General features: G+C 42.7%; 1 protein-coding gene across 2 annotated transcripts in view; it reads left to right on the plus strand.

Annotated features, from left to right (window-relative positions):
* Positions 1-3311: 3311 nt before the first annotated feature.
* Positions 3312-15244, plus strand: part of Gask1b (golgi associated kinase 1B) — a 54961-nt gene continuing 43028 nt past the window's right edge. The window contains exons 1-2 of one of the 2 annotated variants that reach the window (XM_028880120.2): positions 3312-3477; positions 4732-5873. In XM_028880120.2, the coding sequence (XP_028735953.1) occupies positions 4967-5873 (907 nt within the window). In that variant the 5' untranslated portion in view covers positions 3312-3477; positions 4732-4966. Of the gene's footprint in view, positions 3478-3684; positions 4011-4731; positions 5874-15244 lie in introns of those variants that run through there. The other variant, XM_028880119.2, reaches the window with a different exon arrangement.

The raw sequence follows: 15244 nt of genomic DNA on the forward strand, positions 1-15244 counted from the left end.
TTTGTGATACCCCATACTGTCTTTCCTAATCTAGTGTTCTCACGGGTTCATAACACATGTAGGCACAGTTACACGTCCACATATCAGATCCACTGCACATATTTGAATCACAGAAGGTGGCATGGAAGCTCTCAAAATACTAGAATTCCGCTGTTTTGTTTCCTGCACTTGTATGGTGTTTATTTATAATTCTGAAGCATTTCCAGTGTGCCAAATGTAGTCCAGCAGAGCTAGGGGGCCTTCCTTCCTTCAAATACAACCCCACAGTGTATTTTCCATTATATAAACTGTGCCTGAGTTAAGGGAAGATGGTTTGCAATTCTGGTCTAATTTCTTGCTAGGGGCTCAAGTGTTGAGCCAGCAGCTTTGACCAGTCTTTATCTACTTTTGAAGATGCAGATCTACTGCAGTGTGCTTCTGTCCAAACTGAGGATGTCCTGGGGCCAGTATGAAGGGACTGGTTCTTCCCCACATGTGGTCTGCCTGGAGGGGCGGGGCAGCACATTGAGGACTCAGTGCCACCTCTGAAATAGACTTATTTAGTTATTTAGAATCCTTGAGTATTTTGGTAATGGTTTAGATAGCCTTCAGTTAATTTACCAGATTCTTCCTTTTTTTCCTGATGGGGCTGGGGGGTTGGCTCAGTGGATAAAAGTACTAGCTGCTCCTGTGTGGGACCCAGGTTCAGTTTCCAGTACCTACATGGTCACTCACATCCATCTGTAACTTCAGTTCCAGAGGATCTGAACTGTTTCCTGACCTCCATGGACAGCATACACATATGGTGCACATATATAAATGCAGGCAAAACACTCATACATAATAAATAAGTAAATAGATCTATATAAATCTCTATGATAACTCTGAATTGAAGCAAATGCTAATTATTCTAATGTTCTTAAGTCATCTAAATATTAAGAGGTAAAATAACAATCTTATAAGTCATTCTTATTTCAAATCTGTTAAGTTGGCTACTAGACATTAGGGGAAAGTTGTGTAGGTCTGGTTGTCCTGGAACTTGCCATGTAGACAAGGCTGGTTTTGAACTCATAGAGATCCCACTGCCTCTACCTCTTGATTGCTGGGATTAAAGGAATGTGTTATAGCACCTGGCTGCTGCTGTATATTTTGTCTGTTATGGTAGGACTTGTTCACGCAGACATTTCTGTTAATACAGCAGGGCCATTCTAACACACAGCTTAAAGAGGTGCTGCCACATTCCTGGGAAGACGAGGCTACATGGATGATGGCAAGACATGTCTTTCCTGTGGAAAGGCCAGGAGCCTCCTTTTGCTCTTAATCAGTTTTAGCTTCCCTGGAACACTGGGATTGCTAGACCCAGGCTCAGCATGCAGTGAGAAGGTAGATGGATCCAGAATGAACTCATTATACAGACAGGAAAAACAAAAAACAAAATACAAAACAAAACAAAATCCCAGATGGGTCTCTTGGCTTTTTTCTTTGTTTTGTTTTTGTAGATTTTTTTTTCTTTTGTGTGTCTGTGTGTGAAGGTTGTCTCATGAACGCTTGGCAAGTGCTCTCTGTCAATGAGATGTGGTCCCAGTTCCTGGCTATAGGTTTTGTTTTGCTTGTGTGTGTGTGTGTCTTTAATTTGAGATAAGTTCTTGCTAGGTAGCCCAAGCTGTCCTCTAATTTATTCTCCTCAGCCTCCGGAGTGCTGAGATTGTAGGCATGTGCTACTATGTCCATCTCCTCATCAGACTTTTTGAGAGGCCAAGATAGCTTCTGCAGAGGGAACAAGATTCAAGTCTGAAATGAAATCAAGAGATTTGGACTATGTTATAGAATCAAACAGTTTAAGAAGTTATGTTAGATACATCTAGGACTGACAATGACTGACAAGCTTTAAACCCCTACCCTTCCACCCCCAGTGTAGCTAGAGGAGTCCTAGAGCCCACCTGCAGTCTCACGCGGGGGGGGGGGGTTGAAGAAAGTGATAAGGCCCAGATCAGGTCTCATAGACAGTGGAATGAATGATACACTGACTGATTCCTGACTACATCTCATGAGCCTCATCTACTGTATTGGTTTTATTTTTACAACATAAATAACTTCTTGTGCTTGTTCCAAATTCTATAATAACAGCATTGCCTTGGCACAGCAAGCCTCAGGAGAAGATTCTTTGAGAAATTCAGTGGGGTGTGGACAGGAGGAGATAAAGACAAAGGTATCACCAACTATTCCAGGTGGTCCTTCCAACAATTCTGTCTCCTTTAACCACAGCGGGAAGCTCTCGGGATGAATGCTGTTGTCTGTGGAAGGAGATACAGAGGATTAGACAAGTACCAGGACACAACAGAGCGAGTGACTGGGGAGAGCCATGCCGGCTTCCTTTCTAGCCTGTCCTATGCTGACCACGTGCTTAACCCCCAGAGCGACAGAAGGAGGAAGAGGAATTGTTCTTTCCCAGTAATGACCACTCTTTTGAGGGAAGAGCGGAGTCAGCCAAACTTATCAGCAAACACAACCTTTATCTGCTTCCCAGGCACCCGTAAAGTTGCCTTTAAGATGTCTGGAAGAGGCTGCTGCCAAGCGTTTATTTTTAACCTTTTAATTTAATATCTTACGCTGTTGAAAACAGGACTAAAGATCGCCCACATGTCGGGCAAGTCTTCTTTCAGCAAGCTACATCTCAGCCCATGGCTTTCATTTGTCGAGACCTAGGACAATTAATCTTTTGAATATGTGAAAAGCATAAGATAGCTATAAAAAGCAGCTCAGCCATAGGCCCCTGTCAGAAAGTTCTGAGGTAGTCTCTAGAAAGTAAATCCATGTTCACGGAGTATGTGTTTTAAGAATTTGGGAGCATAAAGAAAATGACTTCAGTGCCTGAATTCTCATGAAGTTTAGCTGAAGCCTGTCAAAACTTCAAGGGTACTTTCAGTCCTGAAATGTTTGATCTCTTTTAAACAAGTACCAGAACTTCTAAAGAGGAAGAAAAGTTTGAGCATGAGAAATTCTTGGCTTTTTTATTTATTTTATTTATATTTTTGGCATTGTAACACGGTATTTTCAGGATTAAAAAGCATCATATTCTAATCTACTCACTCCCGGACATCACAACCTTTTTCCTGACAGGGAAAACCACCCCTGTCCTGTTGGTGGCTTCTTGCTTGACTCTATATGCTGCAGAAGCAAAGAAAAAGGAGCCCAGTGAGACCCCAAGGTCGTCCGCTCTTGCCTTTGTGGCAGTACATGCAAATGACCCAGGCCAATCACTAACCTGTTTTTAAAAGGCCTCCAATCAGAAGGCGTCCAGGCTGCTTTCTGAGTACGGTTGCTGGGGGCAGTTGCACACCACAAGTGCCTTCCCACCTCCCCGACTCTTATCTCCAGCTTTCCATTTTCCTCCTCATTTCCCGTTACCCCCATCTTCTCTTTGTCTTCACTTCCTGGCCGCGTCTTCCCACAATTGGTGGGAGATAACGGTTAGTCCGCAAACAGCCCAGATGTCAGGTAAGTTGCAGGCCCTGGTTCTCTGGGTGTCTGGTCCCCACCTCCATAGGGTCAGGCAGGGGTCAGCGGCACTCCTCACTTTACAGGGCATTTATTTGGCAGTGGGGTCTCCACCAACCTCTGCAAACACTTGAGACCACTTCACATCCCAGGGTGTGACACTTGTGTGCTGGTTAGCAAGTGAGACACTAGAGGGCACCCAGGGGTCGAAAGAGGCAGAAAGTTGTTTGAATGAAAACTGACTCCGGACTGTGTTTTGAGAACTCAGAATTAAATTTTACTTTTTATTTTTTGTAGTCATTTTTTTTTTTTAAAGACCCTCCCGTGTCTGAAAGCCGTGCGGCAGCCAGTTTACAAATCCCTGGGGCTTCCTGTCAGAAGGCGGCAGCTTTTAGGGCTGAGCTGAGATGTTTGAAAGGTGGAGCACTCTTGACCATGAAATATGCTCTCCTCACATGCCGCAGCCTTTCCAAGTTCTGTGCATTAGAATCAGGGATTCCATTCTTCCTGGAGCTGAGCGTGGGGCCAGCGCTGTAAGTAAAGTGTTGTTTTTCTTTGTAAACCAGTTTCTTCCTCTATGGAAAAATGTAGGGGAAAAATTGTGGAGATTCTTTTCTTACTTTCTGCTTTCTCTAGTGGAAAGAAAAGAAATAAACATTAATTGGATTTGTGTTGTTGTGTGTGTGTAAGAGAGAGAGAGAGAGAGAGAGAGAGAGAGAGAGAGAGAGAGAGAATAACTGTCTCTCTTTCCAAGCTGTACAGACATTAAAGGCAGTTAAATACCAATGTAAGATAATAAAATACATCGTGGAGACAACCTGGGGCATTTCATTTAAAGAGAATATGTTTAAATGTGAACTCACTACTTGGTGTTTTTGCCTAAGTAGTGAATCCATGTCTTATAAAAATTAGGGTACTTGTAAGAATTTTAAATGTGTTTATTACTTGTCTTGAGTTATTTCTGAATCACACAATGGGTGTGTGCAGGGGAGCCCGCGTTGATGACATTTTAATGCTTCACAGTCAGGTGTAGCGGCTTTAACCATAAACCATCAAATGCTCTTTGCAGCTTGTTTTCATTACTTAAAAGTGAAATCGGACTCACACACCTAGCTTGTTTCCATGTTTTAAACTTTTGCACCAAACTTGGTAGTATTTATGGAAGGAAAGGGTTACTCCCCTCTTTCCTCCTGCAGAGGAACTGAAATGGGTTGAGATGGTGACTCAGTCAACTTTGTTTCCATTCATCCCCAGAGTCAGCCTTTCTTTCTCCTGAGGAAGGCTGATAGGCGTTTAAAAGGCTTGTGGTGGCCAGTGTCCCAAGGTGTTCCCAGAGTCAGCAGCGACCCTTCTCTTTCACTTCTGCCCATTGGAGACGACTTAGATTTCGAAGCAGACTGGACGGCTGGATTCAGGAAGCCATGAATCATGTCACCAGAAACGAGCTGCAGACTTTAAACTCCGTTCAGCATGTGGAAGCGGCAGAGAAATGACCTGTCCAGACAAGCCGGGGCAGCTCATAAACTGGTTTGTCTGCTCCCTGTGCGTCCCTCGACTGTGTAAACTCTGGAGCAGCCGGCGTCCCAGGACCAGACGGAACCTCTTACTGGGCACTGCCTGTGCCATCTACCTGGGCTTCCTGGTGAGCCAGGTTGGCAGGGCCTCCTTCCAGCATGGGCAGGCCACGGACAGGGGGCCACCCCACAGCCGCGACAACTTCAAGGTACCCTTCCCGGAGATCCCCTTGGATGGTACCCTGGCCCCTCCAGAGTCGCAGGGCAATGGGAGCACGCTGCAACCCAACGTGGTGTACATTACCCTGCGCTCCAAGCGCAGCAAGCCTGCCAATATCCGTGGCACGGTGAAACCCAAGCGCAGGAAGAAGTATGCAGTGGCATCTGTAGCCCCTGGTCAGGAGGCGCTGGTTAAACCATCCTTTATACTGCAGGACGCTGTACCGGCAGCAGATGCCGAAGTACCTGCCTATGTTCAGGGTTACCTGACAAAGGTTGGGGAACGACCCTGGAGGGTGCTGCGTGGTCCTGGAACCAGAACTGGGGGTTCAAATTTGCGGCAGCCTGGGACGCGGGAGAGCAACATCAGGATTTACAGTGAGAGCGCCCCCTCATGGCTGAGCAAAGAAGACATCCGCATAATGCGCCTGCTGGCTGATGGTGAGGTGGTTAGCATCCTGCCATCCTTCTCTAAGAGTGGTGCCCGCTTGCTGGTGTTGGAAGGCAGGACCTCGGGCTCTGTGCCTGGCTGCGGGCCTAGCCCCTGTGGGCTACTCAAGCAGCCCCTGGACATGAGTGAAGTGTTTGCCTTCCACCTGGACAGGATTCTGGGTCTCAACAGGACCCTGCCATCTGTGAGCAGGAAATCAGAGTTCATCCAAGGTAACAGATTCACTTATTTGCAGCTGTTGGAGATTTGGGATCATTTTCTCTTTTCCCTCACTCTCTCTAAATGATTTTTCCCCACCCACGTTTCCCTTTTGGACAGCAGCGGCAGCAGTAGCGTTGTCTTTCCATATGCGTGGCATTCTTTCTCCCAGTCTGGTGATGTTAGAGTTCCAGCGCATGGCTGTGCTGGGCATGTGAGGGTAAGCCTACACTGTGCAGTCTCTGCTGTCCATTTCCCTTGCTGAACTTTTCTGTGGCATATTAAATATTAAATCTAATTAAAGCCAATGACAATTTGCCTGATGACAAGAAGCCAGGGTGGAAGTACAGAATTTGCTCACAGTTCTGCATATTATTAGGTTTCCATGGAAACTTCCTTCCAAGGACGATTTAAAGAGTAAGAGGGGGCTAGAGAGATGGCTCAGTGGTTAAGAGCACTCCATGCTCTTGCAAAGGACCGAGGTGGAGTTTTGTTCTTCACACACACATGGCGGCTCTCAACAGCCGGTAACTCCAGTTCAAGGGGATCCAGCAGTGCCTTCTGACCTCTGCAGGCACCAGGCACGCATGGGGTACATTTGCACACATGAAGACAAACACTTCACATACAATAAAGATTCAATTAAAAAAAAAAACGAGTAAGAGGAAACTGAATTATCTTTCCATAGTAAAGAGAATCTTTGCCAGAGGTTCAGACAGAACTGACCACACAAGAGCCAAGTCTTTTACTTTCTCTGTCTCTGATGGACTCAGCCTCTCTATATTTAATAAATAAAGAAAATAAGGTGAAATCATTGATGTACTTAGAATGTAGCCACGTGACGTCTTCAAACTTCATTGTTTACGGCGTAATTTTCAAAATTGTGTTTTCCTGGAGCACAAAGGTAGTGTCTGGGGCATGTGGCCACTAACTGAAGTACAAGGTCACAGTGCTGGTCTCTGGGAATGATCATGCCACATAGAGGATACTCTCTGAATAAGGATGCCATGTCAGGGTTGGAATCTGAAGTATACTCAGTTAGTGACTTGTATTGGAATGTAGAATAATCCATACATTACAAAATAAATCCAGGCTGAAATGTTATAGTCTCTCTCTCTCTCTCTCTCTCTCTCTCTCTCTCTCTCTCTCTCTCTCTCTCTCTCTCTTACCTCAGCTATGAAATGGCAATATTGCTCACTTCATGCAGTTGCTGGTAGCTCACACATGGAAAACAGTTCATGGCACAAACTAAACCTTCAATAAGTGTTGGCTACTGCTGTTATTACACTAAGTACATGAAGTACCAAGTCCATTGAGTTGCTCTGAGCCTTCAACCCTCAAAGGTCATTTTCTCTTATGAAAAAAACTAGCAATAAAACTCTTGCTCTCTTGACTCTGCCTTATTTGTGCCAGGATTCTTCTTGGATATTTGGTTCTGTGCCTTGGGTTCCTAGCATATCTCCAAACTAAGATTCAGTTTGAAGAAATCCCTGGCATGGTCCCCTCTCCATTCATACCTAAGCGGCAGTTGAAATAAATCAGGAGGGTCACAGTCGCAGCTCAGTGTGATGAGTTAAATTCCTAGGATTTCATATCAAATGGCTCCAGTGCTTGCTTTGTTTTCTCTTCAGTCTCTTCTCCCTGTGGGTTTTTAGAGTCATGAAGTCAGGCCAGCTTCCTCGGGAGCCTCTGAAATGACTCACATGGAGCTGCACATCACCTCATACATGTGAGTTGTTGCAGTGAGGCAGGCAGCATGAAGAGACCAGTTCTGGCATGCAATGGACACTCTCAGGATTCTACTTTCTATGTTACTTTGTTCTCCTGATTTCCACTGAGTATGAATTTCCTCTGTCAGGACCTCCCATTCTTCTCTTAGCTCAAACTTAGTTTTACATGCACAGGTCTGAGCTCTGAAGAAGATCTGGCTCATTCATTTTGTGCCATCATTCCCTTCCCATTACTCTCTATGTCTGGGAGGCAATATATTTCCTGTATTCTTTATTGTATTCCTGGATCTTATTGGAGTGTATAATAGACTGCAGATACTCAATGAACGTGTCAGATGAATGTAGGAATTCCTTCTTGCCTTGTTCCTTTGATGCTAAATAGTAAATCTGTATCTGCCTCCAGCTTCTAATGTAAGGACAAGTATTAGTATTTTTATATTAGATCTGGACTGGGGTTCATCTAGAGGCCTCTTAAAAAGTTCTTTATGGAGGCTAATAACAAATGTTCATGGTAATATCCTCACAGTACAAATAGTAAGGTTTATAGATGTACTGTGCTGAGTACAATCAGCATGATGTGTTGGCATTATGCTAGCATGATTTGATGATGGGTTTTCTGTAGGAGGAGCAATAGTGTTTGTTTAGACAATATGTTTTGGTCTAGAAATACATCTTTTTATATGGAGGAGAGAGTAGGTAGTTAGCCCATCTCATACATAATCTATCCTAAATGTTGTTTCTATTCTCTAACTTTTAATTGTGGTTATGAAAATTACATTTACATCTAGTACAATGAAGGCAACTTGTCTGTAGTGCAGTTAAGTGTATGTAGCTGTTTGGGTTATCTCATGAACTCTTTCCAAGAAACTTATGCAGTTGGCATTTTTTAAAACCTTAATTTGAGATGAAAGAAAAGTAAGGCTTTTTAGGGTTAAAAAAGGAGAATGAACTATTGAGAGCATAAAGAATTCAAGCTCCTTTTTCTCCATATTTTTGTCCTGAATTTCCAAGTCTTTCCCATTTCCACCAACCAGCTTCTCTAAACAAACCCTTTAAGGAGTCATGTGGTATGCTTTTTTCTATCCACATTCTTAGCAATTATAAACTTGTTATTTAATACAGTTATCACAGGTGACCAACACTCACACACACATACAGACTGGGGAGACCTCTTTTCCAAGAAAACAGCTACTGCCACCATAACTGAGACTCACTGAATGTCGCTTCTTACCAAGCATCATTTTGTTTTAAGAACGGAGTCTCCATTATCACATTAAGTCCACATAAGAATTTTCAGAGGTGCACTCAAGTCACAGGACTTTGGAACTCCTTGATATGAAATTGAAGGATATGGAGATTGAAACCTGGAGTAAATAGTACTTTGATTAGAAGCACATGAGTATAAAAGAATATAAAAGGGATGCGTGACGTTCCTAGGGAGATGCAAAGGAGAAACCTGAATGATTTGTCCACTCTTTGTCTCTCAGCTAAAGCTCTCTATTGATTCAGTCCAATGATAGGAGGGTCCAAATTACAGATACATCTCACCTTACAATAATTTTATGTACTGGAATTAGAAGACACACTTAATATGGTTAACATGTCCCATCTTAAGCATGATTAAGTAGCTCCCAGGAACATTTGCATTAGCCAATAGCTGGGTAAAATCATCTACCACAAAGTCTGTTTTGTAATGAAAGCTCATACACACAGAGAGATGTGTGTTTCATACACGTGATGGGATGTAAAACACAATATCCAAATAATGCCTGCATTATAGTGTGCTAGCAAGTGTTGATTGTCTACCTTCATTTACCTTCACAGTCAGGTGGCTAACCTGGGCTCAATGTTACCACCTTCCATTTCTAGAAAACATCATCATATATCACTAGTCCAAGGAGAGATCAAAACTCAGAATTCAAAATATGCTTTCTATCAAAGACTCTTATGTCATCATCCTAAAGTTGAAAAGTTGTAAGTTAACTTGAGCCATGGTACAGGGACTGTCAATACACGGACTATCTTCAGTATATTTTTTTTCAAGATTAAAAAAATTAAATTATATGCATAGATGCATCTGAGTATTGGCTTATGGATGTAGGTGTAGTGCCCTCAAGCATCCAGAGCAGGGCACTGGATCCCCTGGAGCTGGAGGTACCTATGATTTTGAACTGCCTGGCATGGGTGCTGGAGATGGAACTGGTCTTTCACAAGGGTAATATGTGCTTTTAACCACCTCTCCAGCCCTGTCTTCACAATTTTAAAAATTAATGAAAGTAATAGCGATTCAATCATCACAGAGTTATTAGCTCAGCTTACTTCTGGACCAGCTCTTGAATGTAGAATGATACATTTTAAATGAATCTCTTTGGACATAAAAATACACATTTGAAATCAGTGGACTTGCCAGCATTTATAACCAACCATGTTCTGAAATGCTGCAAAGCTATTCTAGAAAAAGGAGAGAGTATGTATGGGCATGTTTGTAATTAGGTAGGGAATGACAGCAACGTGCCACCATACAAGTCATTATCATGGGCACAGACTCCTGTTCTATGATTCTCTTCGAGGGAAGTCCAAAGATAAAGCATCTAGGGACCTTTAAAAAAGATCCAGTTTTTGGATCCTCTTTAACCCCATAAGATTAAAAAGGTATAAACCTCTGAGGGAAGAGAGAGTTTGGCTAGCCATGCCTAGGAAAAAAGAGAAAACTGTGCAGTGGCTGATGGCTGGTAGACCATGTAACACTTGTTAGGACCAACATGGCCAACTGGGATGACCCATAAGTGTCCGTTACTTCATTATTAAGATATTGGCAGCTGTGTACTTGCCTAACGAGCACAATGCCCTTGATTCAGTCCTAAGTACCACAAACAAACGGATCAAATAAAGTATCAGTAACATCTGTTATATAGAATTGGAAATAAATATAATAGACGAGATATCACATGTGCTACAGGCACTGTGTGATGCCTAACAGCAACATCTTTGTGAATGCATCTTACTGCATCTGACACCTTGACAGACGTGGGAAATCACATATAAGGACAGAAAAGGGTAGAAACCCCTGTTGGGGAAAATCCCCTCCCATTTCTGGAATTCCTTGTTTTTCTCTACCTTAATCCATGAATAATCCTTTCCTTTGTTAAAGTTTGTCTATGAAATCAGTTATCTAAAATCCTGAGGGTCTTCCCACGTCTTGAGAAACCGACACCCACCCTTGGGTATGTCCTTCTGTCATTTCCTTAATAAACCCCAACTTGGTTTTGTAAAAAAAAAAAAAAAAAAAAAAAAAAGAAATATAAAATGATATTTTTTTCAGTAATATTCAACTGGTCATCTATAAAGACCTGGTGCCAGACTATATGCAGTATATAATGGAGTTGTTAGCCATGTACATAAGACAACTTACGACCACGCACCTGGCGTCATGATGCATGTGGGAAACCCCGTATAAGGACAGAAAAGCCACACTCCCAGCCCCTATTACTTTGATTTTAAGCAGGGAAATTCTGAATCTATATAAGGTTATGAATTTTTCTCCAAGCCACATGGCTAGTGACTCGTGGAGATGGAACTTGTTCCTGATTCTTCACAGGCTAATTCTTCCCCAGGTTTCTTCTGTAAGTCAACACTGTGTTTTAAATTCTATCTGGGACAGTTATAGGATAATGACCAAACTGTACACATTTTAGCATGATAGTTTCTGATTGTGCTACCATGTCAACACATTTATTTTCTTTTTCACTTCAACAATACAACTCTGACAATGTCTTTGCTCAAGGGAAGAAGTATTGATGTTCGCTCTGAGCACTGCTACACTTATTTTTAAATGCAAGCTAAAATTCTAATATTCAACAGATTTGCTTGTTTAGTGTGAACATCTGCATATGAAAATATGCTTGAACATGTTAATTTGCTTTCTGTCTCTCTTTTCTTACACAAGACTCTCAAATTATTACAAAGGTCACCAGATACTGCGTGGTGTTGTGTTGATATATTCAGATGACTTTTTGAAAAAATATTTAAAAATATTCATGTAGGCTAAGACAAAGCAGATAGTGACCATGCAAAAGTCAATACATTTTAAAAGGAAACCCAGGGTTGGGCAAGGTGGCTTAGCAGGTAGGTAAAGGCATTTGCTGTTAGGCCTGACGACCTGAACTTGATCTCTGGAAATCACACAGTGGAAGGAGAGAAACAACCTCTGAAAGTTGTCTTTTAACTTCAACAAGAGCCCTGGTATGTGTGTGTTCTCCCCTCAAATGAATGAATGAATGGATGAATGAATGAATGAATGAATGGAAACCCAGTGCCCTCTGTGACCTCTGAATTAGCAGCTTCGCCAAAGCTTCTCAGGAGTCTACACATTACTGGGAATGGGTCTCAGGAACACCATTTGGGTATCATTTAAGCACCTAGCTATTTTTCATACCCAGCATGGAAGATGCATTATGTATGCTTTATTTTTAGGATGCTGTTTTACTGCCATGGGGCTGTCATACTGAATTAAGGTAGGCTTGTTCCAAAAAATTCTGTGCAGTAAGCTGCTTAGATGACAAACTGCAGGCACCCCCCCAACTCCCATCTAAATTCATCGTGTATCCCCAGGTACTCACTCTTTCCCAACTTGCGTTGCCCCTTCTCATTACAGAGCAGGAGAAATACATTGTGTGATTTTTTATTTTCCTGTCTTCTCAAGTTTCCTGGATCAGCCTGGGGAGTCCTAGCTGATGGTGTATCTATCTGCCAGAGTGGAGGGATGGCAGCTTTACTTTTTTCTGTTGTTGCAGGGGTCAGGTAGAGATGGAATCCATTCCTTGGAGTTTTGAGAACTCCTCCACAACTTGGAAACACAGTGGTTCTGAATTCTGCAGACTTCCATCATGTCTGCAAACTTTCTTAACATATTCATTTAGGGAGTGTATAATCGTGTTTTATTCTTAAAATTTTTGCTCAAAAGCACATTGTGTTCTTTATCAGAAAAGCCCCAAGGCTATTTCTTTAGTGATCAAATTGAGCTGACCAGCTTAATACTTGCATTCATTTGGGAACAAAAGTTTACTGAGCATCCTTCCCAAGCATCACTGGCTGGCTGCAGTGTTTGCCTACTACATACCTTCTCAGACATACTGGAGACCTGGCAACCTTCTCCTACGCATCCAGAATTTCTTCCTTTATCTCATACTGGGCTAGGACAGAAGCGATAGTGAATGGTTGTCATGGTATTCACACTGTAAACATGTGCTTCAACTCCATGCAATTCTACCCCTTCTCTAGGATCATATTTATCTCTATTGCTTTAACAAATGTTTGTTGAGCACCCGCTTTATGCCAGTCCCTCTTCCAGTCCTTGGGGCTGCACCCCTATACAACATAGTTTAGGGTGATTGTCCTTGTGGATCTGATGTCATGGAATCTTGTGAGAGTAACTCTTACTGCCACTGATGGCAGGCTTCATGAGGCATCCCCCTGAGCTCAAGGTCAGGGCCTCTCTCTGTATGACCTGAATGTGTTACAGCTCTGGGTTGGTGGAGAGGCTGCACGGGTTCACTAGGACCAGATAGCCTTCCTTACCTTAGTTAAAGGGCAATGCTTGGGACGTCAGCACAATTGGGCTGTAATCAGCTCAATCTATTGGCATTTGATTTTGTCTGTGAAGCACGGTCCCAGAACAGGGGAAGGGAGTAGGATTTCTAAATCAAATAGCTGTGTAGCTGAGTGTATATTCTGGCAGTATATACTGCCTGAGTTTGATTCTTAATTCAATCACTTACTGAGCCTTTTTTTATTACCATAATAATGATGATGATTAGAATAATAATATTTATAATAACATTTAATCTGGCCTTCATATTACAATTGATTCAACATATATATCAAATCGATAGATATAACTGATACATAATTGATCAACATATATAATGTATATAATTGATATCTATAAATATAATAATTAACTATCTATATACTCAAATATTTATTATAGTACCTACTGCATTGTTTTCATTTAGTTTCTGACCTGATTTAGCATCTTGTGGTATGCTTTCTAGATCTCTAGATTTTTACTTGAGATCAGTAAATGGGCACCTACAATTAATTCAAAGCAAGTCCTGTAACTGGCAGGGGATGTCTCTAATTTTTGGAATGAGAACACTTTCCATTCACTAGCTCATTAAGTCCTAAAAGAGTCTCATGCACATGCTATTCTCATGGTACAGATTTCCTGTAGGGAAACTGAAACTTAAAAGGTAACATGGGTCCCAGATGATGCCTAGTGAAGTTGAACTACAGATGTGAGTGGGGAGGATTCGTTAGCCTCATCCTTCATCATCCTGCCTTGTGACCTCTGTGGTCAGTTATTTCACAGGAGGACCTCCAGTGATGGCACCCACATTCCTCAGCCATTCAGATGGCAACCTCCTTTCAATAGCCTTATTTTCTTGTCTGTCCTGAGTGTAGCCCTGATGCCTTCACAGTTCATCTCATATCAGTGGACTGAGGTCAGTAGGTGTGTGTGTGTGTGTGTGTGTGTGTGTGTGTGTGTGTGTGTGGTTTCCACTCCACCTTTCTTGTTCCTGAGTTCTCTAGCATCATGGATGTGTGAGTCAAGTACCAGGTGGACAGAATGAGGACATGGAAATCTTTGTACATCCCTAGAACGTTCCTCAAGCTTCTCTCTAATCCTCATTCATTTGCAGGGGGCCATTGAAACGGAAGTTTCCCAAGGTCTCATGGCAGCTACATTTTTATTCTGAGTCTGTTAGCTAGGACTTAGGTCGTAAGAGTTATTCAAGAACTTTGGGAGATTATGAAACAAATCATTAGTATATCACAATTGTTTTTTGCATTGATTCAGTTGTGTGTGTGTGTGTGTGTGTGTGTGTGTGTGTGTGTGTATCAGAGGACGACTTTCAGGAGTTGTTTCTCTTCTTTCACAGTGTGATCCAAGGCTCAGGCTCAGGTCATCTGGCATGCACTAGGGGTGCTTTAACCCACTGGAGGTGTCTGCTGCCCCTAACTGTCTCTTACATGTCACTGTAGGTAGAGTAGGAGCTCGGTTGGGTGTAGGAAGGCAGACAGCCTGAACGGCTCATGAAGGCAGTTTGTACTCAGGAAAATGCAAATCGTTTTGAACTGGAGATTGCGGATTGGGGGGATGAAGCAAGGCATGTCTTCTTAGAGGGGCAGTTTGTTCTTTATCCTGTCAGGATCCCGAGCTTCGTCTTCAGCACAGGTTTAGAGAAGGGAGTGACGTGGTTGGACTTGTCTTCCAAGGTTACTCTTGTCAGGAACTCATGTCTCCTTTGACAGCTTGAACCTAAGACTCCCCAGACTAGGTTACCCAAAGGCAAGGAGGGCATCACCTCCAAACTGTGATTGTTTGTAGAGCCTGCCACCCTTACCACATCATCACTACCCTCAGAAGCCAATTTGATCCTGCATTTTGTTAAACAATTTTTTTCATTTATTTTACATACCTACCACAGTTTCCTCTCCCTCCTCTCCTCTTGTCCCCTCCCCACCCAACTCCCATCTCTCCCCCTCCCCATCCACTCCTCCTCTGTCTCCATTCAGAAAGGGGCAGGCCTCCCATGGGCTTGAACAGCATGGCACATCAAGTTGAGGCAAGACTGAGTCCTCTCCCTGTATCA

Source organism: Peromyscus leucopus, chromosome 6, assembly GCF_004664715.2.
Source record: "Peromyscus leucopus breed LL Stock chromosome 6, UCI_PerLeu_2.1, whole genome shotgun sequence".
In the NCBI taxonomy this organism is placed as follows: Eukaryota; Metazoa; Chordata; class Mammalia; order Rodentia; family Cricetidae; genus Peromyscus; species Peromyscus leucopus.